Source organism: Emydura macquarii, unplaced genomic scaffold, assembly GCF_026122565.2.
Source record: "Emydura macquarii macquarii isolate MOO-44397 ecotype Brisbane River unplaced genomic scaffold, CSIRO-AGI_Emac_v2 contig_1119, whole genome shotgun sequence".
In the NCBI taxonomy this organism is placed as follows: Eukaryota; Metazoa; Chordata; order Testudines; family Chelidae; genus Emydura; species Emydura macquarii.
In genome coordinates this window covers 21,361,292-21,388,167 of record NW_027131256.1, presented here as the reverse complement: position 1 = coordinate 21,388,167, position 26,876 = coordinate 21,361,292, and the positions used below count along the sequence as shown (strand labels likewise).

At 44.2% G+C, this 26,876-nt stretch overlaps 1 protein-coding gene across 3 annotated transcripts in view; it reads right to left on the bottom strand.

The window, feature by feature from the left end:
- IGSF3 (immunoglobulin superfamily member 3) overlaps positions 1 to 26,876 on the bottom strand; it is a 156,662-nt gene that overhangs the window by 94,703 nt on the left and 35,083 nt on the right. For all 3 annotated transcript variants that reach the window (XM_067546306.1, XM_067546309.1, XM_067546308.1), the window contains exon 3: positions 14,676 to 15,053. In XM_067546306.1, the coding sequence (XP_067402407.1) occupies positions 14,676 to 15,053 (378 nt within the window). The remainder of the gene's footprint in view (positions 1 to 14,675; positions 15,054 to 26,876) is intronic.

The following is a 26,876-nucleotide window of genomic DNA, read 5'->3' as shown; positions in this document are numbered from 1 at the left end:
AACTGTTCAGAGAGTCCCTTACCTATATATTTTGGACCATATGAGCGTCCAGCTACTATATCTCATGCCTCTTTCCTAGCATCTTCTTCCATGTATTCCTGTGCAAGCTACCTAACCTTCAAGGAGTTGTGCTGGGAATGGTGGGATAAGTACCCACAATGCAGCGGTATATCAATGGTGTGTGGACAGGCTGTACTAGTGCAACTAGTGAAACAGGATGGTTGGTGCAGATGAGCTGCATTGCTGCAATTTACATCAATGGAATTTGCAGTGGCACAGTTCTTCAATGGCTACAGGGCTGAAGAGCCTTGTCATTAACCCTCGGACCAGTAATTTATTGCTTATGTATTTTTCAGGGGTTTGTATACACAGCACAAACTGGCAAGCAAACTGGATTTTAAGATTCTCTCACTTTCAGGAAGAGAATATATTTAGTGCTAGTGTTTTTAACAGAGAAATCTGTTTATTTACAACATAGCATTTATAAAGCCAAGTTCCCTTACACAAGTGTACAACAGAAGGGCGTGTGGTCACAACCTGACCTGTCTATGTCTCGGAGTGTCCTGCCTGTGAATGTTTCGCTGCCCTTGAACCACCTCCCACTATTGGTTATCCTGGCTAAAAAATTATTTCCTTTGTATATTTCATAGTTAATAGGATGTCGAGTTAGTACTCTGAGTAATATGTAATATTTAATAATGCCCCTTAGAGTGCTTCATACCAGAACATACGCAGCACCTGACTAGCTCCAGAGATTATCACAGCCAAGTCTGGAACAGCCTAGTGGGAAATGCAGGACAGATTTTGAACACGCTGCTCCTGATCATACTAAGCTTCAAGTCAGCAGCCCTCAGATACACCTGGAGAGTCTAAAGGGCCCTGAAAGGTAAGAGTGAAGATCATAGACCTAAACCATCTCAAGAGGAACTGGAAGTGAGGCAGACTTTGTAGAAAGGAACAAGGTAATCTATTCCCCATTGCTACCAACTCAGCCAGTGGTGTACTGTTCTGCTGAGAGGTCCAGATCCGTCTCAAACCAACAAAAACCTCATCACTTGTCTTTGCAAAACTAGTTTACAGTCTACTACTTGCATCATTCTGATATTTAACCCAGCACTGAGTTTGACAGTTTTTGTTCAATTTCATCCCTTTAGTCCTAATTCTATCCACTTTCCCTCTCTTGCATTCCCCTAGAAAATTCTCCCTTAGGTGAATAGTACTGGTAGAGTGGTTATTCTAGTGTCATTAGGCCAACATGCTAAGGATTTGAAATATTTTACAGACAATAGGCCCATTCATTGTTCAAGAACAGTTGTGAATGTCAGGAAAGTTCTGCATTATAGACTCATAGACCATAAGATCAGAAGGAACCATTATGATCATCTAGTCTGACCTCCTGCCCAGTGCAGACCACGGAACTTCATCCACCCACTCCTGTAACAGACCCCTAACCTAAGACTGAGTTATTGAAGTCCTCAAATAATGTTTTAAAGACTTCAAGGTACAGAGAATCCACCAGCAAGTGACCCATATAGGCTAACCCTGTATAGGTTATTTATGTTTTCACACATCCTTATGGTGTTTTTTCTTTAATAAAGTACATTGAAGAAAGGGAGCAGGAATAGGACAGGGAAGAAGTGAAGTTGTTTCTTATAGACACACAGTAAGTCATATGCTCTTGGAAAACAGATCTGACAGATAAATAAGGTTGTACTTTGGGCTTCTTGCCCTCAAACATCCTGAAACATAAGAAACGCTGGGAACACTGTTAAAGCAAATTTACTAGAGAAAGACCAAGAGAGCAGCATTCAAAATCCTTTGTATGATTTTGGGAAAAAAAATTTTGAACAATCTTTCCTTCAACTTTCCGAATACAGCCTGGCTTTGTTTCATGTTGTCAGTGTAGGTGGCATGCCTTAAAAGGGGTTAGAACAGTGAACAGTGAGTACTATCACTTTTCAAGATAAAAGGTACTCTGAAGGATCCCAAAGCACTTTCACAAACATATACTCTGTACACGCGCATGTGCACACACAATACACCACTGAAATGCAACCATGCCTGAGATGGAATATGGCAGCTGTTCCAGTGTATGGTAACACAAACAAACTGAGGTGCGGAAGTGAAAAATACCATAATAGGAAGTTTGGGAAAGCATAATGTAATTACACCCAATGGCACTTGGCCAAGATACCAGCATTAACAACCCTATTCTTAAGAAATGCACCATGGGATTACTAATGATTCTCTAAGTGGTCAGAATACTTCAGCCTCATGCTTAATCAAAAGACAGAGGCTGCAGCAGCTCAGCACTCCTAGCACTATGCTGGGTGGTCGGTTCATTAGCGAATTGTGGGGTGGGGTAGGGAATACCCTCTACTGAAACATTATGCGGCACTTGAATTTTCCTTGAAATCCTCCCTTCCACAATATCTCCAACTTATAAACAGCGGAATGAGGTTACATTTTTCCACACTGCTGTTTTACTTTCTTCGGTCTACCCCAATACATCTTTCCCTCCCCCCAACAACAGACTAGAAAGCAATAATACCTTCATTTTTATCCAGATTCTATTTTTTTAATAGTGTAAACAATTTACTTATAGCCAATGCAAAAAAAAAAAAAAAAAATTAAATACAGTTAAACCCACTTAAAATAAATACTTGCTGTCTTATAATAATCCATCATGCCCAGGGAAATCCTCTTAAACATATATCAGATAAATATTGTAAAACTGTTATAGGACTAAGCTGACTGGGCAGCCCCAGTATCAAGATGGAAAATGTCTCCTCCCAGCCCCTCAATGCCACAAAACAGCTCCCTCCTAATTCAGGTCAAGGTTTCTTTCTGAAAAGGATTATACACTTCCTATATGAAGAGCCCAAAGTAATCAGTACATCAGGATCTACAGAGAACAGCACAGGCCTGTTAGGGAAAGCAGGGGAAATAAAGTTGTGAGCATTAACCATTCAAACTTTGTAAAGATCTCAGAGATCCCCTTGGTAAAATGCAGCATGTGCAGACACATAAGCCTCAAAAAAGACCCCTTTATTTAGGTACTTTATATTATTTTCCCTCCCCCCCCCCATTTTATAGATGGGAAGATTGAGGCACAGAGCTATTAAGTGACTTGCACAAAGTGAGAGCAAGTCAGTGGCAGAGCCAGGAGCTCCTAGGTTACTGCTTCAGAATCTCAATTATTTTCTTCTTCTCCCTCACAAATCCCTGTTCAATCTTACCACCTCTCTCCCTAACTCACCAGCAATTAGAAAAGTCATTTGAGTATTTGAATCAAAGAACCTTGGCCCGATGTCTCTTGATTACAGTACAAAAAGGCAAGAAATCTCCTCCCTTTCCCTCCCTTTCTGACTTCCACATAACAGCAATGTTTTGGACGGAAAGCATCCTTTCTGTGAAGTAGGAAACAAACAGTCCTAGGCTAGGACATGAGAACCAAGAGATGAAAGTGACCCATTTAAGTTGGATCTCCAAGTTGGAGTGATGTGGAAACAGTAAACAGCATCAATGTGAAAAGTCAATTAGATTTAAAAAAACACCACACAATCCAATGTATTATTAGAAACATGGGTAGAGATTTGCTGTTGCTGTGACTCTTCTAGAGTTTTCATTACATCGACAGAGTCTCTTTAAAAAAAAAAAAAAAAAAAAAAAACCCAACATCATCATCATCATCAAAACCACAGTCACTACTGAGAGAATACACTGATTGGTAACCAAAGCTACACACAAGCAGAGAGAGAGAGAATCCGGCTCGATTTACAATGGTCATAGATCTTCTCCTCCTGATATGCTGAGAGTTGGTTCTTCCCTCCCATGGATCAGACCTAGTTTGTGCATCAAAGCATAGCACTGGCACCAGTTGCAAAAACAGCTGCCCCTGCCTCTCAGGAGCAGCCAGGCAGACAGACAGACAATGCAGAAAAAACAAACCTAAGAGTCTGGAAACAGAGAAAGAATGAAGTAATCCTATGGGGAAAAGGAATTTTAAAAAAGAGTGAGAGGAGGGCGGAAACGTAGCAAAACATCCCCAAGAGAGGCAGCAGGAAAATGGAAGATGTGAAATGTGAAATTTTTTCTGGTAATAGAATAATGGCCTGCTCCATTATAGGATTTCTCAGAGCTGCATCTGGCTGGAGCTGTAGGGACTGTATTTCACTTTCAGAGTTCACTGAGCAATTGCTAAGGCAAGGGACGTGTACCATATGTTAGCAGCTGTGCTCACAGATATCACTTTCCCCACTTAATGCTGAGAGACTCTTTTGAAGTACAGAAGCAGAGAAACTGCTCTCCCATGCCACTCATTATTCCAGCAAAGCAGCCACAAACACCAACAGGGTCTGTCAGCAAGTCAAAAAACAGGTCCCAAGGCAGTCAGCTGCCAAGCAGCTTTGACCACTCAACTCCTATTGGACCCACCACAGAGAGAGACAGAAGCAGAAGAGATAGATGCCTCTCTGCTGCCCTTTGGCAATGCAGATTTGGCTGCGGGAAGTTCAAGAAAAGTGACTCAAATGCTTTCCCTGTGCCAGCTTTCCACCGATGTCTGGAGACATCTCTGCAAAAAGGAACTTGGATGCATGCCCAAGCTCTGTTCAGTCTCAACATCAGCGTCCGCTCACCCTACCACCTGCTAACCTGTCTTTCCTATACTGGCCTCCTCTAGCTCTCATCATCGTTATTTTATTTTTATACAGCATCTTCCATCTCAAAGATCTTTACAACCGCATATATTTGCATGGGTTGCAAAGTACCGTTAGAGTGCTGCACGATCTTTATGTTTCCTGCATTCAGCTAACAGGGCCTCATCTGAAATAGTCCCACATGTATGGAACTGAATTCATCTACCTAGGAAGAGTAAAAGGATCAGTGCTGTGATTCTAAGCAACCCAAGGTCTTGTCTACATGGAGACCTTGCGTGCAGCAAGATGGGGTGTGAACCTACAGCACACTAGTTTGCCGTGCACTAACTGGCCACGTGGACCCGACTACCACACGCTAAAGGTTCTGTAATATGCTCTGATCATTTCAAACAAGAGCATGTCAAACTTGGAACTTTTAGTGCATGAAAGATGCTATCTACACTGAAATGTATTTTCTGCATGAGGACTCCTATTAAGAGAGGTATATGCAGAGCCATGGCACATGAGAGGGAAGATTCAATCAGCAAAGCAGAGGGAGCACGCAAGGTGGCTGAACTAACTGCTACTTCTGCTCCAGAACCAAAGTCAGTGCAAGGCTGTGCCCAGCAGACAGTTCAGTCCCTCTGATCCCACTGATGATTGCCAGGAAGTGGGGCATGGAAGCAATGTTTCCAATAGCAGCATGGATACCTGTAGGGAGGTATGAGCTGCTTGCAAGAGTCAAGCATCAGTGGAAGCAGCGACAGAGTTCAAACTGATGCTTGTGAAAACAGCATCATGCTGAAAAGATTATTTTAGTGTCAAAGAGGTATGTTTGACCAGACTGGTCTTGTTTCACTATCCAAACTAACTAACTGACATGCAAAAAGTCACAAACGTAACAAAAGCCCTGCACTCTAAAGTCAGGTCCAGCATTTAGGCTTTCAGTTTCCATCCCATGTCAGGAAAAAAGCATCACAAATCAAACAAGTAAAAATTGGCAGAGGGCTTGTTATAAAGACTAAACTATGTTTGGAAGGGAGTGTAAGCTGATCATCTTTTATTCATTTCTAAAAATGCACCTAACGACTACACAAGTATACAAAACGTACAGAGATGCATTAAAAAAATCCGAAAAATTAAAAACCCACTTCACATGCTAGCTAAAATTAAAAATTAACCGTACCCCATCAGGAAGAGCCCAGGAAAATAAATGGAACTTTATTATGTGCTGTAAAGGATTGTAACTCCAGGTTTGCTGGGGGCTAGGGGAAGGAGGGATAAAAAATAGATTAGTTCCACAATTGGGGTTCCCACACTGAAAAGGTCATACCACCAGCTCCCTCGGGCTTTCAGCAGAGTGGGGAGTGCATGCCAGACTATTTGCTATTAGGAATGCATTCTAGTTGAGGCACTACAATTTGTTTAGTTTCCTATGTATATGTCGGGATGGAGGAGAGATATCAAATCATACTATAACAAAAAAGTCAGGCATGTAATTCCAGTTGGATAGAATAGCAGATGGTAAACTGCAACAAAAGGTGAATAATGGACTGGTTAGAGAGGAGATAAATAATAGGGATGCATAGTAGGGACATGATAAAGATACACAAAACAATGAATGGAGCAGAGAAGGTAGGTCAGCAATTCCTATTTACCCTCTCATAATAAAGGAACAAAGGGACATCTAATTAAAATAGATACCTTTCAGTGTAAAGCTGAAAGGAGGTACTTTTTTAAAAACACACAATGCACAATTAGTCTGTGGAACTCATTGCAGCAGGATATAATCAAGGTCAAGAGCTTATCAGGATTCAAAATGATCAGCTATTTCAATAGGTAATGAACATCCAGTTATGGCAACTGGATATTTTTTCAAGTTTGGAATGGATATATCCTTCCTGCTTCAGAGCCTCAGACCTCTAAGTGATGGGATTAGGAGGAAACTTCCTTTTATAAAGACAGGTTATTCCACTGTTATTCACTTTGGGGTTTCTTGCACCCTCCTCTAAAGCATCCAGTACTGGCCACTCTTGCAGACAAGATACTGGACTACATGAATTACTGGTTTGATTCAGAATGGCAATTCTCATTACCCTAATAATTTTACAAAGTATTAGAAGATGTTCTTAAGAGGCTATACAGCAGTTTCAAGAAACTGGGAAACAGGGAAGTAGCACAAGAAGTGAATCTCCATTCACTATGATTTACTAGGCATAGCAGAAACTTAATATTTTGTGTCTTCTAACACCTTTCACCAGGGGATTTTAAACCATTCTACAAACAATTAGTTCAGGTCCTGTGACACACCTGTAAAGCATTATCCCCAATTTACTGATGAGGAAACAGTGACAGGTGACAAAGTGACTTACCCAAGGTCACATAGCAAGTCAGTGGCAGAGACAGGAATGCAACTCAAGAGCCCTGACCCCCAGCTTCCTCCTCTAAAGTGCCAGAATCAGACCAGCCCTCGTTTGGTGAGATGATTCTCACAACTGAACCCACCACAGCTGAGATGTAACCTATTTTATATAGGCTACCCCTCACCTTTTCTATACACAGAAGAAATGGGAGGGCAAAAGATGAGGCTGGCATGTCAGATGTACTTACAAGACCATTAAAACACAGTATGGTTATGTAAAAGAAGGGTGATTGCAAAATGGCCTGGGCATGGATACGAGGAAAGGAAGACAAAGAAGAAAAACGAACAGTAGCCACAGGCTCAGAGGACTGGAGGAAGAGCAAATGTTAGTTTCCAGAGCTCAAATGTCAGGATGACAGGGGCCATGTAAATTGATAAGTTACAGTAGATATTTTATTAGACCAATTATACGGGAGTTTGAGAGCACAGGACGCTGCACTCTGAAGGGACGAACTACCCACACTCCTGTGGAGCAACATATGTAGCCCAATGAGCAAAGTGCTCTAGAGAGCTCACTATCACCCAGAAAGCAGAAATTCTAGCCAGATGAGACACAATCCTGAACTTACTTCTTACTCATAGACTGCTTTGCCTGAAGAACCACACATGGCTATGTCAGGGGACACTCAATATTGAAGTCATCGGGACAGCCCAAAATTCTGCTAAACTGCAATTTAGGATCTTTTCATTCTTCCCTTACATCCCGAGGTTATGTCTACACTACCCATTACTTGGGCATAATTTACATCACTCAGGGATGTCAATAATCCACACCCCTGAGCGACGTAAATTACACTGGCCTAAGCGCTGGCATGGACAACCTCTCGTGGAGGCTGGAGTTAAGCCGACGGGAGAGTTCTCTTCCATCGGCTTAGAGCATCCTCACCAGACAGCGGTGCAGCCTGTGGTGTAGACACAGCTTTAGGTAGAGGCGTTTAGACGGAGTCCCCTGCCCACTCTACTACCAGAAAGCAAAGAGGATTGGGGGTCTGGAGGAGTAAGCCTCCATTGTGTTAGCCTGGCTGAGGTCTCATTTTATGCTATTTTACAGTTTTCATTTTAAACAGCTAATTAGCACCAGGTGCTCAGCAATATTTGTTTCCTTGCACTGAAGCCAGCTGCACCGCCTCTTCAGGCACCAGCCTCTCACTCGCACATTGAGGACAAACTCCTTTCTTGGGGGAAAGGCAACTTTTAGAAAGCTTGCAGGAACCCTTACTATCCTAAACTGCACAGCAGGCTCTCCCTCATTTCCAGTCTATGTTACAGTCCTCTCCAACCTCTTGAGTGACACCACCTGTGCCCCAGCTGACACAATAAAGTAAGAGTTACAGAAGGTCACAAGACCCATTAGAGCAGAGTGATTGCTCAGCCACACTGGAATGAGAAGCCAGGAGATATGAAGCAGGATTACAAGGGAGAGGCATGATTTTTCCTTCTGCTTCGAGTAGAGCTTGTCCATGGTTCAACGTCTTCAGAAGGGAAGAGGTAGAGGAGGTTGGTGAGAAATCCATTGCAGACAGATATGTTCTCTTCCTTTTTCTGCTCTGCCACAACACATCCCTCCCCCACAATTTCATTTTGTGCTCTTTGTGAAGAACTTGCATGCAAGGCCAAGGAAAGAGGCCAACTCCCTCCTGGCTAAAACTGATTACAGATGCATTTAGTGTTCAAGACAGAGGGAACGAAATGCTAGAGCTATGCAAAATGCAAGCAGATTTAAAAGTCCCCTATTCCCCAGCTCTGTGAAGGCACCTTAATCCTGCTCCACAATACACCTCTTATTCGAGTTCTGGGGCTCCATACTTAGCTCTGTCTCAGTCTGAATGGGAAGGTGTGGGGCAGGCGTAAGTCTTTAAAATAAGACAGATTTTTAAAATATCTTTTAATCAGCTGAAGCGATTCATCCCCCGCAGTTCCCTATCATGTCTGACGTGTCTTATGTGCTGTGTGGAAAACACCCCACAACTGACCAATGGAACACAGTCAGTGACCTGCTGCATTTGATACCTTACTAAATGCTGATCGGACCCAATGAGGATTCTAAAGGGAGCGATACCAACCGGTGAGTTCAAGTGAGTTGGATTCCAGTCCAGGGAGGAATGACGGTGAATCCATTGGCTCGGAAGTGTCTAGCCAGGCACAGCAGCTATGTAGCAAGGCAGAATACCAGGCTGCAGTGGCACCGTGCCTCACAGCTCATTACTTCTGGCCATTTGCCTGCTTCCAGGAGGCCAGATTTAGGATTCAGTGGAGAAGACAAATGCCAGGCCCACCACTCACATCCCAGCCACTCCAATCATGCTGTGACTTAAGGAAAGGAGAGCAGAAGGCAGAGTATGTTTCAGCCAGGTGGCTTGTTGCTACAGCTGGAGAAGAAGCCTACAGGAAAAGGAGTAGCAATATAAAGCCAGAGAGGTTTTGTTCCTCCACACCTTTGACCTCTTAGGTCATATATCAGTGTCATACTGGGACCTGAGAGTGACTCAACAGAGAAACCAAAGCAGCTGGGCAGCCCTCATGTAACTGAGTCAGCTTGCTGCCCATAGGACCAAGTCACTAGGAGAACTGGGAGGCCTGTGGAGAAGCCAACAACTGGCTGAGCTGTAAAGAGGAGAGGGCATAACAAATACCACGGCACCAGAAGCGGGTGAAGACTGACAGTAGCAAGTAGAAAGGTGTGGCTTTGGTGCTGGCTGGCCAGGAGAGACATGGGACAGAATATAGATTAAGTGCACACGGTCTGCACAAGGTGAGCTAGGCTTACTTAGATTGGACTGTCTTGGCAGGAATAAAGTCAATGAGTTGGGTATAGCCAGGCTAAGGAAGTGTAATTAGTTACCCAATTCTAGCTAGCCCTATTCCAACCCTACTCATTTTTCATCTAACCCTGCCCAGCCTCCCAGGAAGAAGAGGTCACCAACACCCACAGTCACAGCTCTCTTTAGCATGAACTAACCAGGTACACAAGGGCATTGCAGATTCTACACTGGAGACAACTGTGTTCACTTGCTTTTGGTTTTTCAAGTTGGAACCAAGACAGCATCTTCAGAATCCTCCTGCAGCTCTATCACTTTCAGAGCTGCAAAGAAACAGGAGGAAACTAGAGGATGAAGGCAAGAAGAGTTCACATAGCTCCCAATCCTGTAAGGGACAGGCCAGAGCCCTGATACAGTTACCCAATCCCCATGCATGGTCCCCGGTTCCTTTCCAGGGCAAAGCATGCATGCAGTCAGCCTAGTTTTGCAATGGATTCCCTTCAATATGCCAAGGGGTCTTCTCAGTTGACCTAACAGGTCTTTTCCCATCTTTAACTTCTATGAACTGGGGACTCATGCTGCAGCCTACCCGTTTTTCGTAAGTTCATAGCACCTGAAGATAAACATGTTTTAGGTGAACCTGGGGTTGTGAGCTCCAGGAAATACCAAGTAAAGCTGAGGAGGATCCAGCCCAAACCCCAATTCCCTAAAAACACAGAGGAACCCTCAGAGTGCTGTGTATTGAGGTACAAAACAAGAAATAAAACAATCTTGATTTCATGATTTTTATTACATGGGGGGAGGAGTGAACTTCAAACCCTAGGGACATGACTTTAAAAATATCAATCAGTCCAACAGTTAATGATTGAAGTGTCTTGGCTTCATAGCACAAGTTCAGAGAGGTAGAGAACACCTGCCAAAATAGCTCATGGTGCAAACAGTGGCCAAAGGAATAGTTAACAGGACGCATCAGCACAGCAAGACTTCACTGTGCTGACAAGGAGTCAAACAATAGCCATCAGAGCCAAGCTGCACTAGAATCCCATCTGATCTCAGAGCCAGATGGCTCCAAAGCCCTGAGACCTGTCCAGAGAGCCCTCCCTGAATGCCAGGTCCCACAGCAAGACAGTTCCAGAACCACCTCTTGTAACTAACACGAACAGATGGTTCAGTTACCATTTACCATGAACCACAATAGTACTAAGTGATCCAAAAGGCCAGACTATGCAGCTTCAAAAACCTCCTCATGTACCCCTCCCTCCCCCCAGCCGTCCCACATAGAGAACAGAGATGCTAAAAAACCTGTCTCCCAACAGGCCTCTTCACTGCCAACAAAAGCTGCTCAACCTAACAAGGGATTTAAAAATTAATAACTGGATGAAAGGAAAAATGGTTGGTTCCACTATGGAGAAAATGAGAACAGTAACTCACTCAAGGCTCAGCAGCTCTTCTTGAACTGGTATGCTTTACTCCTGCATGGGCTAAAGGAAACAGAGGACATACACGTGTGCTAACAGGAACCCAAGATGAGGAAACCTGGCTGCAAACCTCACTCCTCCAGTAACTAGAAGCATTCCCCTTTCGCCTCCCACACACACACAGTGCATCACTGCCCTGACTCAAAGGTGGAATTCCCTCTGCTGATAGGAGGATTTCCCACGCTACCCAACAGAATGCTCTGCAAGATGCCAGGAGAGACTATTGCATTTCAGGTGGAAAAACTGCTACTGAGCAGAAGACGAAACAGCTGATTGATCCACATGCCCTACTACTTTGCCACCTTCCTCCTCCTCAACTGGCTCCATTCATCCAGTTGAGCCCCACACTGCCCCTCAGGAAGTTTGAACATGCTTTCCCCAAAAGGCAGGATGGGATGCAACTGCTGTGGTTAGTGGTGTTTGAAAGGAAGGCAGAGAAAAGAAGCAAGTGTTTGTTAGCCTCCGGTCAAATGCAGCTGGGCAGGCAACACATCTAGGATTTTCAAAGCAGGTCATATCAGCTTCTCCAGGAAGAAGGGACACTTTTTTACAAAGTTAGTGCACTTCCACTACAAAGAAAAGTTGCAAGCCATATTTTCCTGTAGGAAAGCAACTGCAGTCCCAGTTGCCTTTGGCAGAGTCTCTGTCTCTCTCAAGTTTTACAAGCCTGCTTCCAGTGAGGGAGCTTTGTCTCCTATTTGTCCCCTATCACCAACTTCTTAATGGCCAAGGAGGGTGAGAGAAAACCAGTTGTCAAGGTCCAAAGTATTGCGACAACATATCCCTTCCCTCGCTCATAACCACCAAGCAGATGCCCTCATCCCAGGAAAAACCTAAACTCTGATCCCCTTTGTTGCTTGCTCAAACTCCTGGCCGAGAGGGCCCAGGTTCAAGCACTGGGGTACTTGGCCTTAGTGCTCTTTACAGACTGATTGTAGCCAAGTCAACTCTCAGTTCTTCAACCTCGGCCCTAACTTAGGAGACCCATGCCCCTTGCCCTCCACAAATAGGTTACTTTTCACCCTCATAACCCACTTGCAACCATTTCTCCCCTCCTCCTCCCTCCCCGCAATGCGTTCCATTCCACACCCATGCAACAGCACAGTAAATTTTATCTTCTTGCATGTAGTCACCCAGCAGCCTCTTACCATTCTCTCCCCTTGCCCAGACAGCCTCATGTCTCCATGAAGCAGTTTCTCCAGTTAGCCACTTTCAAACTTTAGAAGCTGGCCAGTCCACAAGGTTTCAATCCCTAATCCCAGCACACCATGAGATTGGCCTGCTGTAAAGAGTTTGCTAGTGCAAAGGTTTGCAGTGCTCCTGGTGTGCAGATCTGCTTTCTCCAAGAGCTAACTCCCCTCTCCTCTACCAGCAGTTTTCTGCTTCCATCACCATTTCAGATTCACAAGTCATGCAGCTACTCGATAAATCCCTCTGGTCCTCCACCTAGCTCTCCTACTCCACACACTAAGGAGGAGCCCCAGATACCCCCTTTCCCCCCAATATTGTCCAGTCCCCTATATACCCTTGCCACCATCTTCACCCCATTCATGAATACTTAGAATAATTCAGGAATTAAGTAAAGTGCCCAGTTATCATCTATAATCCTAAAGGGTTAAAATCCTTCAGAGAGCTGCTGATTGCTCCCAAGTGGCAGAGGGAGGCAAAACAATTCTGAAGCTGTTGTCTATTTTCTGCGTTTCTCTTCCCTTGTTAACTTTAATTTCAGGGGCAGTTTACATTAAAAATTAAGATCTATGTTGTTTAGGAGTCCATCTGCTCCTGCTATTTATATCCTCACCAGAAGTCAGAACCCTCTGTTTTATATGGTGATAACTGTGATGTCACAAATATGTCACAGACAGATGAACGTGACTTCTTGTGGGAGAATAAATACTAGGGAAGATGTACTTATCTGAAAATAAGATTTTGGTTACTTACAAATGTTCCTTACAAATTAAGAAAACAGAAGACAGAAACTGAGTTGCAAAGACTCCCCAGAAGGCACCTTTGAACACTTTCCTCCAAAAAATTAAGCTTGAAAGAAGGGAAAGCCTTGTAAAAGCAGTGTCTGCATGATCTCTGACAAGTAGAATATATAAGAGCTAGCTATTGTTACTATTATATTATTTCCCAACAATATACATTCCAAGTCGTTTTTCAGAGGCTGAAATCCTCTAAAATGTCAAACTCTGCACATTTGGCTGTAGGGTGAATAAGTTGTAATGCTTTGCCATGCTACAGCACTTTTTGTCATAACAGCACTTGACAAACGTTAATTAATTCACACACACACCTACGAGTTAAGTCAGTATTATCCTCATTTTACAGATAGGAAGGCTGAGAAACAGAATTTAAAGTGCCTTATCCAAGTACACAGGGCAGAGTCTTGCTTCTAGCTTCTTGCTCTTTAGCAGAATACATAAACCATCTACTCCAACAACAAAGCCATGCATATCCTGACACACCCAGGGTGGGTAAGAGTAGATCAAATATCTACCACAGGAGCCCCCAATAGTTATTCTACTCACTTATTCTAGAAGGGGGGGGGGACGGAGGGAGCATAGGGAGGTGATTATGACAAGCCACTAAGAGTTAGGCATTTTGGAGTATGTTCCCAGCTCTATTTAAGATTCATTGCGACATTTTAGGCAAGGCATAATCTCTATGCCTCAGCTTCCTTACCTGCTAAATTGGGATAACACTGACCTAAACCTGAGAGAGATGTGCTGAGGCAAAATTAAAGTTTGAAAACAACTCAGAGATTCTTATCTGAAAGGTGCTAGGGAAACGACAAAACAAGGCAGCTCTTTCTGGTTCATCTAGTACAAAGGAAATGACAACCTCATCACAAGAAGCTCATCCCACTCCCTGTTCATTTCAGGATCCATTTCAACATTTCTCTCATTGTTTCAGACCTCATGAACCTTGTCTCTCTGATTGCCTTCATGCTTATCTAGCACTGGCTTCTTCTCTTCCCTGCCACACAATTTTGCCCCCTTTGGCATGAAATCTCTCTTCTTCATCCTGGCATCTGGAACAGGCTTCCTATTTTCTGCACATAAATCAACTCCATGTCCTGCTTTCAGACAAGATTTGAAATGGCTTTCCCCCTCGCCTACGCCTCTTGGTTTGCATCTTATGACTGGAGGCTTAATTTATTCTCTTACACTGTCTTTACACCATTGTTTCCTATAATTTACACTACAAACATTCTCTTCTCTTGTATTTTTTCCTTACACAAGCATTTTGGGACACAACTTTTATGGAACATACCACAAAAGGGGCTCACTGAATTCTAGCACAGTCTACCCAGAATGAAGTCAATACCCAGTCATATGGGTTCTAGGTGACCTAGATAAAGCAAACACCTTACCCATCAGTTTCATCTTGGCGCTGTAGCTCCCGAAGTACCTCTCGTCGGTGGTGGGTGTGTGACACTCGTACTCGCCGGCATCCCGGTCCTGGAGCTCCTTGATGTGCAACAGGGCAGCGTCCCCTTGTACCCTCTCTACGTAGATCTCCCCACTCCGCACACGCTGGGTATAGATGGCATACGGGAAGGAGGGGTCCATGGTGCTGATAATCTGCACTTCCCGCTCGGGTGCTGAAGGCAAATAAATGGACCACTGGAAATTCTGCTCTGAGGGACCCTGGTAGCCACTGACTTTGCACCAGATGGTGATGTGGGAGCCCTCAGTCCGGTATAGAGGGCCTTCCTGAACGGTCACCTGACGCTGTGCCAAGGCCAGGCCTGTAAAAGAGGAAGGGCAAAAGGTTACTCCAAAAAAAGGTAGTCCACAGACTTTGCTATTTAGCAAGTTAATACTTTACACACACACACACACACACACACACACACACACACACACACACACCTCTTTCTCTCAGTCTTTCAATCAGATACCATTCAGTCCTCATGACAGCCTTATGGGATGGTTAAGTACCACCCTCAGCAGGAACTGAGCTATGCATAGAACCCAGTGTCCTGACAACCAATCACTGGACAGAATTCTACGTCCCATCCCAGTTAGCAATTTTCTTATGGCTGCACCCAATAAGTCACTATTGATATGAGAATTGTTAGAGTCTGAATCAAAATGCTGTGGGCTTTGTCACTGCAACCTCCTAGCTGCTTCACAGTTGCTGACCAAAAGAAAGCAGCTTAAGAGATCCATTAAAAGACATTTTGGTTTGAACTAAGACCTTTTCCTCCAAAGCCAAGAGCCCAGGCACAAGACTATCCTGCTAACACAATAAGAAACCAGACCAGAAAGTGAAATGGATCAGGCCAGGTTCACCGTCCAAGTCAGGTCAAAACCAAAAACTAAAACAATATAATTAATGAAAAAGCTAGGATAATAATTTTGAAATTTCATTTTTAAACATCTAAGGTGATAACATAGGTGAGGGATATTTTTTAGCATTGTTTTTATCTTGGCAGTGTCCTTTTAAACGGGGGGGAGAGGGGGAAGGAGGGAGGAGGGGAAGACATGGAGAAAAGAAACAACAGCACTTAGCACAGTGATAGACACATACTGATACCAGTCACCCTTGCTGCTTGGATCAAGACGGAGCATTGCATGGTAGGACATATGATCTCTGCAGGCAGCACCATTGTATAGAATCAAGAGGATGGCTGCAATCTGCTATATTTTATGCCAATTATTTATGACCTGGGGGCCCCTGGCATATGGATAGCAAGTGGGCAAGTGTCCAGGAACCACCAAATTACTGAAATCTGGTTTGTTTGAGTCTACATCAAAGCCTGGGGTTTGAAGATCGTAGTGGGTACTCATCACTTATTGCGTTACCAGCAGTCTGTACACATGGTGAGGCCAATCACCCTGGCTCCTGTTACTGTTACTTGTGATCATAAAACAGCAATAAGCCGATTTAAAGCAGCCCCAGCATAATCATGTTTGCAAATGTTATCCATTTTTAAAAATAATAATAATGCTGAATTTCAGAAGAGAATTTAATCTTTTCAAAAACTAACCACTGCAAGTGAAAGAGGTAGTTTGCCATCTGAGGATTATTGACTCAAGCTCTCCCCTCCCTGAGGACAGCAGAGTCCAGATATGAAGTTTTCCCAGCAGAAACCTTGGAACGAATCCAGGAGAGATTGTTCTTACCAGCTCTAAAACAAATTGTGAAAAATGGCTCAGCACATCCATCAGGCCACGCAGCTGAACAGATGGAGTGCAATTCAAACTATTAACTTGGGTTCAGCTCACTGCTGCTCCAAATTATGTTTCTTTTTCCTCTTTATGAAATAATGTGATTTAAGGGGAAGAAAAGAATATCTAGTACATTTGAAGCTAAGGGGACCAGGAAAAGCAGACACAAAGGCTTCTATGCTGCTAGTTGTGCCAATATCTCCATCCCAGTGGTGTGATGGCACAGATTACACTGTTGCCAAGGTTGCCAATACCCCAATTCCCTGCCCTGCGGAGTCTGAGGGACTGGCACACAGAATGGGAGCTATAGCCTTTGACATAAAGAATTTCTTAGGTTAGGAACAGTTAAGTTCTATATTACATTAAAGGTTGCAACACCAAACGTGGGGAGGTTTTCAGGGATTCACTCAAAAAGTTTGAAAACCACTCAGGACGCAGGCAGGGAGTACCTAGGAGCTGTGTGCAGTGAGGGGTGCAGCAAGAGGGGGAACTGCGGCTGTGGGCAGGCAAGGGGGTAGCTCAGGGTGCAGGCAGTGCATAGCTTAAGGAGAGGGGTAGCTCGGGACTGTGTGCCAAGAGGGCCTGACCTATGGTCCTTCCCCTCCCCCCGCCAACCCCTGGGCAGCTCTTACCAGAGCTGGGAGCTGAGGAGCAGCTGCGGTCCCAGCATACCAGCAGCAGACAGGAGCACTGCGGCAGACCGACTGCACCATGGTACCAGCCAGAGCAGCAGCCACTTCGTACTGCCTGACTCCAGCTTCCAGCCAGCCTCCTACCTGAATGAGGGGTGGGACCTGGGGTGGGGGGCGGGGGAGAGGAAGAGATGGGAGTGGGTGTGGAGCTGCCTCCCAGGGACTGCCCCGCTCTCATTAAGGCACTGCAGTTTGGGGGAGAGGGCAACACCCCCCAACACTCCCCAGGCTGCCCTCCAACTCCGCCCATGGGCTCAGGGCTTTTGCCCCACAGGGTGCCAGGGCTCACGGACCCCCTGAAACCAGCTGGGGGGGCCATAGACCCCCTGGTTGAGAACTGCTGCTCTACTGATCATGTACTAACTGTGACTGTCAAAGGTTTATAATTTTTGTGAATTTTCATGGGGACAGCATGCGCTACGGGGACACCCCCACCAGCTTGCCAAATGTCAGGCCCCTGCTCCAAAGCTTAAGGGAGCAGCTCCAGAGTTTTTCACTGTAAAAGTTTTCATTGCCCTCCCACCCCCCACCTTTTTATCCCCCTCTAAGTTTCCTCTAACCTAATTCTCAGAAACAGATGTCCCATTTTTACTGAAGCTTTCTAAAAAATTCAACCTCAGGCAAACACCCAGCATGGAAAACTTCAGCATAAATGGTTAAAGTTTCACATGGTTAGAAGCAACTGAAAACAGGGTCTTACAATGGAAGTGTTAGTTAACTTTAGTTACAGGCTGTGCAGTCATCTCAATCTATAATAAAATTCCAATACAAGACGAAGCAGAGAAAAGAGGTAATAACTCTCTATGTTTGGGACAAATTAAGTTTGGGGATAATGCATTCCTTGGATACGTTATCAAAGGAAGAGTTAAGTTTCCCCAAGTGTATGCACTTTATTATTTTTTTAAATGAGATCCTATTTTAGAAAGTGCTTTTCATCCTTCTTGAGTTCAAGGGAGAGCTCCGTCACTGGTCCCTGATGTGGTCTTTCGAAGGGTATCTACTGCCCCAGACTGGCTTCCTTCGGTTAGCCCCTGGTCAGGACACTTGGCCCCTGATCTCTAATTAGGCATAGTGGTCTGCTTCAGTCTCTTTGGCTGTGTTTCTGGAGGCAGCTTGGCACAGGGGGTTGCCCTTTTCTGTCCCAGGACTTTCCACTTCCTGCTCTCTCCTTTTGTAGCAGGCCTTGTTTCCCTTATTGGTTGCAGCTGTGGGTGCAACTCTGTGGGGATGTGGTCAAGCTGTTTGCCTAAAGGCAGAAGAGGCGCCCCTCCTCCTTCTGCCTCTGTTCGGTATGGGGTTTGTAGACCCCATTATATATTCTCCCCCTCAAGGCCAGAAAAATCTGCATTACCATGCAACCTTCCCACCCGGTGTTGTATCCAAAAGGCGTAAGTAAGGCTGTAATGACAGGTACAACCTCATGACCCTGGAGTTTGTTTCCATCATCATGTTTAGCCAGTGCAGGGGTGCGTGATCCGTAACTAGTGTGAACTCGCTTCCCAGGAGGTAGTGTCGCAGGCACTCTATTGCCCATTTGGCAGCCAAGCATTCATTTTCTATTACTGAGTATGCTTTTTCCTGGAGGAAGAGCTTCCGGCTGATATATCCTATCAGTAATGATAAGACTTTGCCCCAGAGGTCACTGATTCCATGACTTCCAGAGACCTCCATGAAATTATCCTTTTCAGCTTCTGCCCGTGACCTGGCTGCAGAGCTCTCAGGCAGTCCCGGAGCTCTCAGCTGCTGTGGGGAACCCCAGCTCCGAGCTGCCGCCGGGGGCCCCCTTGCTGTCAGCCCGGCTGATGAAGGAAATGTGGGAACTATTAAAAGTCAGAGCCTTGCGCATATCCATGTAACATCTTCAGACGGATGCCCTAGTAGAAAACTTCAACCAGACACTTAAGAGGATGCTCAAAAAGTTCATTGCTCAGGACCCTCAACACGGGGACCAACTACTCCCAGCCTTACTTTTCATCATCAGAAATGCCCAAAGCTTTTGTGAAGTTTTCACTGTTTGAACTGCTATACAGCTGACAACCTTACAGGAAACCTGCAAAAGCCAAGCACTGAGAGTTGAAAATGTGGTGCAGTATGTGTTAAAGTTGCATCAGAGACTGGAGGCTATGGGGGTGTATGCTAGGGAAAAGCTCAAGGGAAGTACAGGAACAACAACAACAACTGCATAACAAAGGGGCACGAATGCGTGTCTTTCAGCTGGGCAACTGAGTCCTGCTGCTTCTTCCAAGATCGGAATCAAAGCTAATGGCCAAGTGGCAAGGCCCTTACAAGGTGATAAAGAAAGTGGAGACAGTGGACTACTTGATCAGGCAACCAGGGTCAAAAAAGGGAACAAGTCTACCATGTAAATTTATTGAAGCCCTGGAAAGCCAGGAAAAACCTTTATCACACCTTACCCTGAGGAATGAGAACTAGGACCCCAAGGTAAAGAATGTCTAAAAGAAGGCTCGGTGATCCTCTGAAAAAACTTAAACAATAAGCAAAGGGAATAGGCACTCAAGCTGGTGGCTGCTTTCCCATGGGTATTCTCAGCCCTACCTGGGAGGACATTCCTAACACAATTCCATATTAATACAGAACCGAGTAAGGTAATAGGGATCCGTCAGAGCCCTTCCCTTAACAAGGAGGGCGCTGTTGAGTCCCCAGTATGCAGCTTGGGTTTCCCCGATGAGAAGTGGAGCGAGGCGGATCACCCACTGATCACCGCGAAGCTGTGGCTACTCTCTCAAAGGTTACCAGGAACAATTCTGGGTCATCATCTGTTGTCATCTTAGGGATCATCAGGGCTGGAGCGTTTCCCTGAATTAAGGGAGGGGGGGACATTTCCCATAAAGGCGGGATTCTGAGGGGTAGTGGCTGGTATTAGCTCTGACACCCGCTGTAACAACTGTTGTTGATGTGCTGCCATCTGTTCAAACAGCTGTTGTTGCCTCTGCTGTTGGTGGGTTTGTGACTCTGCAGCCATTGCAGGAGTTAAGTCACCCCCATAGTCCCCTGGCATATAAAGAAGGAGAAAGAAAAAGGGTGTGTGGGGGGGCATTGGGGAGGAGGTTGCTTCCCTTCTCTGCAGGGATGGTCTGCTGCACAAAATCTAACTTCAAGAATCACGTTTTCAACAGTTCTTGAGGTGGTCTTTCGATGGGTCTCTAAAAGAAGGAAGCCGGTCAGGGGCAGAAGTCAGGACAAGTTCTTGACCCCTGACCTCTAATTAGGCGTCGTGTTCTACTCCAGTATCTTTGGCTATGTTTCTGGAGGCAGCCTGGTGCAAGGGTGTCACCCCTCAGCTGTCCCAGGGTTTTCCACCTCCCCTTCCTTCTCTGAGCTCTCTCCTTGTATAGCAGGCCTTGTTTCCCCTATTGGTTGCAGTTGTGGATGCCTGCCTCCATGATTGGCAGCTGCGTAGGAGTGTGGTCAAGCTGCTTGCCTGGAGGCAGGAGAGGCTCCCCTCCCCCTTCTGCCTCTGCTCAGTATGGGGTCTGTAGCCCACATTACAAGCTCATAGAAGGAGTGTTTCTAGAAAGCATAGGGGACGATCAGGACTGGGATCTGGCTGATATTTCATTGGTACAGCTGGCATTTAATTGCAAACCCAATATAGTTTACTGACTACACAAGGGGTAGAGACAGTAATGTACTGCTTTAAACAATAAAATAGAAATAGGTTTGGGCAGCTGGTCTTCTGAAAGGTGGCAAAGCCTACTGACAGTGAAAAAATGCCTTGTACTCCCATGTATATGCAGGCATTTTTTACAGCAGAACCCTGATCTTAATGTCTCTGTTAGCTTACCCCATCTTCCAGCATGTTTTCTTTCCCCTTTTTGAAAAGGGAGCTGAGGAAGAAAAGGAGAACAGAGCCGAAAGAGGTATAGTCATGTGACTTAACTAAAGGTCACATACCAAATGAGCTCAGGTGAGAGTAAAGGGCAGAATCCTCCTGGTGTCAGCCCATTTGCTATAAAATCAGACAGTTTGGTCTCCAGTTGTTCAGCCTTTAACCCTGAACAGTTTTGAAAAGTACGTTAAAAGGGTCTGTTTCAGCTGCTACACAAGGGAACACAACAGAGAGACTACTGCAACCATTCATGGTCACTTGAGCTGTCGCACAGAGCCCTCAATTGCGTGACAGCCATGTATTTACTAAAGACACCAATACAGTCTATTATAGGCCATGAAAGAAAAGCGAGGCACCCTTTTCTGAGGCCCATTTTAGTTTGATTCCTGGGCATACAGCGTCTCGTGATTCTTTCCAGTACCCACACCCTTACTGCATAATCTGGGGAATTTGCTGAGACTCGGGAGCTCAGAGACCAAGTTTGCAGAAATGACTCTTGATTTTGGGTGTTCAACTTGAGATACCTTAAACAGCCATGATTTTCAGAAAGTGCAGAGTTCCCACTCTCTGAAACTCAGGCCCCTTTAAGGTGTCTGAAGTTGAACACCCAAAATCTTTAGATACTTCTGAAAATGCAGGCCCAGGACTTTGTTATAAAGGGATAAGTGGGCAGATTCTTAAAAAGATAGCCCATGGCTGCATTACATAAGGACATCATGGAAATACAGATGATGCAACGTCAGGGACAGAACCCAGGACCTTCCATACAAACACTGCCCATCCCCAAAAGGTCACTACCACTTAATCTAAAGGAGACTATTCTCCTTTCTTATTAGGAATTTTATCCTTTAGACCTCCAACCACCAGAAGGCATTAAAAATGAGAATGTACTACAAAATCTTCCGAGGTGTAGTTGCCAGCTTTGATCACTCAGCAGGAGATGTAACCGGAGGGCATCTCTTTCTTTCTTATTCCTCCCCTCCCTCTACATCTTTGGGTGCATAGGGCATACACCAGTTCCTGCCATTTACTTCAGTCTTGTACTGATCTTTTCAGTCTTCTGTGTGTCAGGTTGATGGATCTGGCTTCTCTCTCTATTGTTCTGGGTAATGTTTCCCTAGGTCACCCCGTTTTTCTCTCCCAAGGTAGTGTCCATATTATCACTCGCCATGAAACTTGTGTTGGTGGCATCCTTAAAGCGTGTCCGAAACAGTTGCATCATCGTCATCTTACCATATTTGATGCTTTAGGTTGGTCTGCACTGCTTAGAATTTCTGGTGTTGCAAGAAACTCTTTCTAATGGATTCTGAAGCTCTTCTGCAGGTTGCAATCTTACACCATACTGTTCCCTCCAGCAGGGAAGGACAGACTCTGGAGTAGTAGACGACAGTTGCCAATAAATGAATTGCAAGTTAGTTCCAAACCAGCTTTAAAGAGAAACTACTGTCAAATGCACACGGTCAGCAGGCAGGTAAACCATTTTCAAACTGATTTTTTATTTTTTTTAAATTAAGTTGAAGGTGTCCTTTTAGAGATGGTGTACTCAGACTGCACTGTTTGAATGTGCAGGCCACATTTGACCTGCAGGCTATTCTTTGGCCACCCAGGGTCTAAGCTAACATCAGAAACAATTTCCACTTAGACAGCTTAAGGAGTTCAAAGTTGAAACATGGGATTTTTATCGTCTATATTATGGCCATTTGATAGGCTATTCCCCTAGACCAGTGTTTCTCAATTGGGGTTCCATGAAAAATTGAAACCGCGCCACCAAAAGCTGCTGAAATCGTGCCGCCGAACACAGCCGATACTGCGCCACCGAAAAGGGGAAGATGTCCCGGATTTTTCAGCGGAGGGTATCGCATGGCCCCGCAGAAGTTAAAAAGGGTTCCATGGCCAAATTTAATTGAGAAACACTGCCCTAGACAAACAGCACTAAATTGTGGGTGCGTGCCTGTGTGTCGGCAGGGAAAGAGGAAAATGTATACATCAGATTTAGCTACAATAGATTGGCATCTGCAGCGGACCACAGGCCCTGGCAGGAAGTTTCCATTAATGAAAACAATTAGGACACAAGTGCTTAAGAGCACTTAAACTCAAACATGGATTTGCTATTCTGAAAAGATGCCCTGGGCACACATTACCCGAGAGCAGGTGCTAGAGCCAAGTGCATAACCGATGATGCCTACCGCTCTTCCCCTGCAGGACAGAGTCTCACTCATGGACTCTCGTACAGGAAGAGCAGCACAGCAGGCAAACAACCATCACCCCATTAGTCCCCCATTGCAAGGCAACAGTCTGCCATCCTACCAACCACTCAGTGCTATGCTGCAAGGCAAACTACAACAAAACTCCACAGGCTGTTTGGCTCCTCTGGCTTTACTGCGCCCAGTGCCACAGACTGTAAGAGACTTTGGAAGAAAAAATAAAGATAACTACACAGATTGAAGCGAAAGAAAAGGCAGCACTGAGGAAAAGGCAGGAAATACTCGTTTGTGTTTTGAAATCAGTTTGCAGAGTCCATGATTTCTTTATATGGTGCTTACTTGGGGCCCCCTCACACACTTACCCCTTCCCCCCAGCAAAAAATCAAGGGGTCAGAGCAGGGAAATCCCACAACAAGCCATACTGCTGATGGTATTGTGTGGGAAACAAGGGATCAGAGAAAAAGCTGGCTTGTTTTGTCCCCAGCAATAGCAATTTATGCTCCTGCTCTCTCAAAACAATACAGTGTAAAACTGGACTCACTAAACTAAACAAACAAAAAACCCCTATGTTTTTACCTCTGGGTAACACACACGTGAGCTACCAAGCACTTTAGTTTTACCATGAGGTCAGCTCACCCGGATCAGCACATTACTTACCCCTGCCTGGAGCTGACATTGCAGAGTCTACCTCACACAGTAAAACTAAAATGCCTGGTCTTCACTATGTTTGTTTAACCTCAGGATAGCTCATGTGCATGAGTCACCCAGAGGTTTAAAAGAGCAGCTTGTTTAGCTGTGAAGATCACCCATAACTAAGCACTACAGAGGGGGTAGCAGTTAGACAATCCTTCCCAAGGGATTGTCCATCCCTTCACGGTATCCATCAGAAGATAAAGCCTGAGGCTGCAGCCTGCAGCAGTTTCTTCATCTCATTTGTAGGAAAGACAAAAGCATTCCAGGTGAGACCCCAAAAAAAGGAATCTGGCTTCTGGAATGAATAGTTCTGGGCTTGGAAGAACCAATCTTCTCCATTCACGTACAAAGCCACCACAAAATAGCTATCTTGTTTTCTCTGCCAAGTACTGAATTATGCTCTATGGTAGTTCTACTACAATTGCAGGACAATACCAAAATGGAGATAAAACCTCTATACTACCAGCAATCCTGCATCTGCAATTCTGATAAACCGCCAATTAAGACAAAAATGTAAATTACGCTTCAGCACAATTTTGGGATAAGTGAAATACACAACAGGAACAGCCACACAATACATTAATCTGTCGGTAGGTTGCAAAGACAATGCCATAAAAATTGAACACCTCATACAAAAACTTATCATCATTACCATGAAGCCTTATTCTAGGCAGATACTCGATTGTACTTGATTGCCCCAATTTGTATTTTGTCATGCCAAGACAGTTAATTGAATTGAAAGGAAAGATTGAACCACCTGCAGGACAACTCTGCCCCTCCTCTACTTATCTGCCCTGGTATTTTAATCACATTGCCTCTCTCTACTTTGTGATTAATTCCCAGCTCAATACCCCCATTTGTCTGCTCCTGCCACCGTTGCGCCACTTTTTTCCAGGCCACTCTCCATACATGGAATGCCCTTCCTGAACTAATCCTGGAGGCCACTAACTTCTCATTCAATTCCCTCCTCAGAGATGAGCTAACTAATGATGGCTATGTACAGTACCAGCCAGAGATAGTTAAAAATAATAATCAGCATGGAAATATGAAAGCATGTTCTTCCAAGTCCTCTCCCTTCACTCATCTCTGCTAGTTACTCATTTTCTTTGTTGCTCACTTTCACAGCAGGTGTTTCAAAAATGTTTCCACTTTGTGATCCATAAATATGAAAGAAGTGACATTTCTTTTAATCGCTATAGTATGTTCTAGCCTGTGACTGGTTTGCCAAATTCCAATCATGGCAAAATCTGTGTCTGTTATAATTATGTATCCATTTTGACCCATCTAATCTCTGTCAAGATCAGCGTTGTTTGTCATCCTTTTGTCGTTCCTCAACTCTGGTAAGAAAGTGTGCGTGTCTGTTATATGGACGTTTTGCTGTCCATGTTCCATACTGTGGCATTGTTGGTTGGTAGTTGCATCGTGCTAAGTCTGATAGTCTCTTAAGACAACAGCTTTTATAAGCAAGTCATTCACTAAACAGATTTCACATTCTCCTAATCCATTTGCTTGCATATTACCATGATTATACATGTTAAAATTCGTAAGTTTTATAGGAATTCTTCTCGAACTGCAACCTATGTTATAGCCCTTGGACTTTATATGGTCCTTGGACTTTCATGACGTGTAAATATGACTTTTGTTATACTTGTAAAAGAAATGATCTGCTCACACCTTAACGTATTTGATCACAATAGTCACATCTTTTGGTTTTAACTCATAAATCCCTATACAGTCTGAAACCGATGTATCTGAGAGACCACCCCTCTTCACATGATACACTGCAACTGTTGTGGTCAGGGATGTGCTAATGCTCAATATAATAGGCCAGAGAGAGGTGTGGGGGTTGCTGTTGGTAGGGCATTCTCTGTACAGGCCTCAGAGCTCTGGAATGCCCTCTCGACCCTGGCCAAAAAAGCTCAGATTTGACAACTTTCAGGAGACACTGAAGGGCCTGTACATTTCATGTGGCCTTTGAAGAGGGGTAGGTGGACTAAGGTAATAGCCAATGTAGAAGATTAGTAATATTCAAGTATGTGCTGAGGCGTGGTAGAAAGGGTGTGCTGATGCAATACATTTTGGCTTTATAATTTTAAATAAGTGGCAGAGGGCTCAGAGCCTGAATATGGACACTCTTTCTTCCAAAATTAGAAATTCTTCTAGAACGTTGCTAAAATAGTCCATTACAATGAGAAAGTTCCATTTGCCCAAGGCAAACATTAATTCTGATTCTGTTCATGTGGTATTAAATACTTTCCACTGTGCATCTCTCTAGATAGGTTTCACACATACTCATCGCTATCACTTAATCAGAGGCCAGAATGGGGAATCTATTTTTAATACTTAGCTATGCCAAGATGCTCTTCATATAACCTTTCCAAAATGACCCACATCACCATGGGAAAGGTGCACAACAGTAATTCATTGGTAGCTTATGTTTATATTGAGGCCAGGCAGATGGGAAGCATGGATTTTCTCATCCTTTACTTACAACTTGTTTTACTCAGTGTCTTATCCTTGGCCGTTTCCTCTTCCCAGCTCATTCCATATTCCTAGCAATACTGTACATTCGTGCTGTATCCAGCACATTTAAAATCATTTTATTTAATAAAACTTTTTAAATACTGTTTTGTACATTTTCAATTGAATTTTCATGCATATAACTATGTCAAGCCCCAGTAAAATGTTAATCTAGTAAGGACTGCATCATTCACCATTTTCTTATATAAGAAATGTAAAAATTAAGAATCTGAATAAATATAAAGTATATAATTGCTTAAATAAATGTGAATTGATATTGTGTATCCTTCTGGTTAGCAAAATGAAGCACCAAACTAATTGTGAAGGTTATATTTAGTAGCAAATCAACAGGTTTTTAATGGTTACTAACCAACAAATATCGTCTTTTCTTTAGGAAAATAAAGTACAAATACCAAACGTGATTAAAATTGCCAGTTT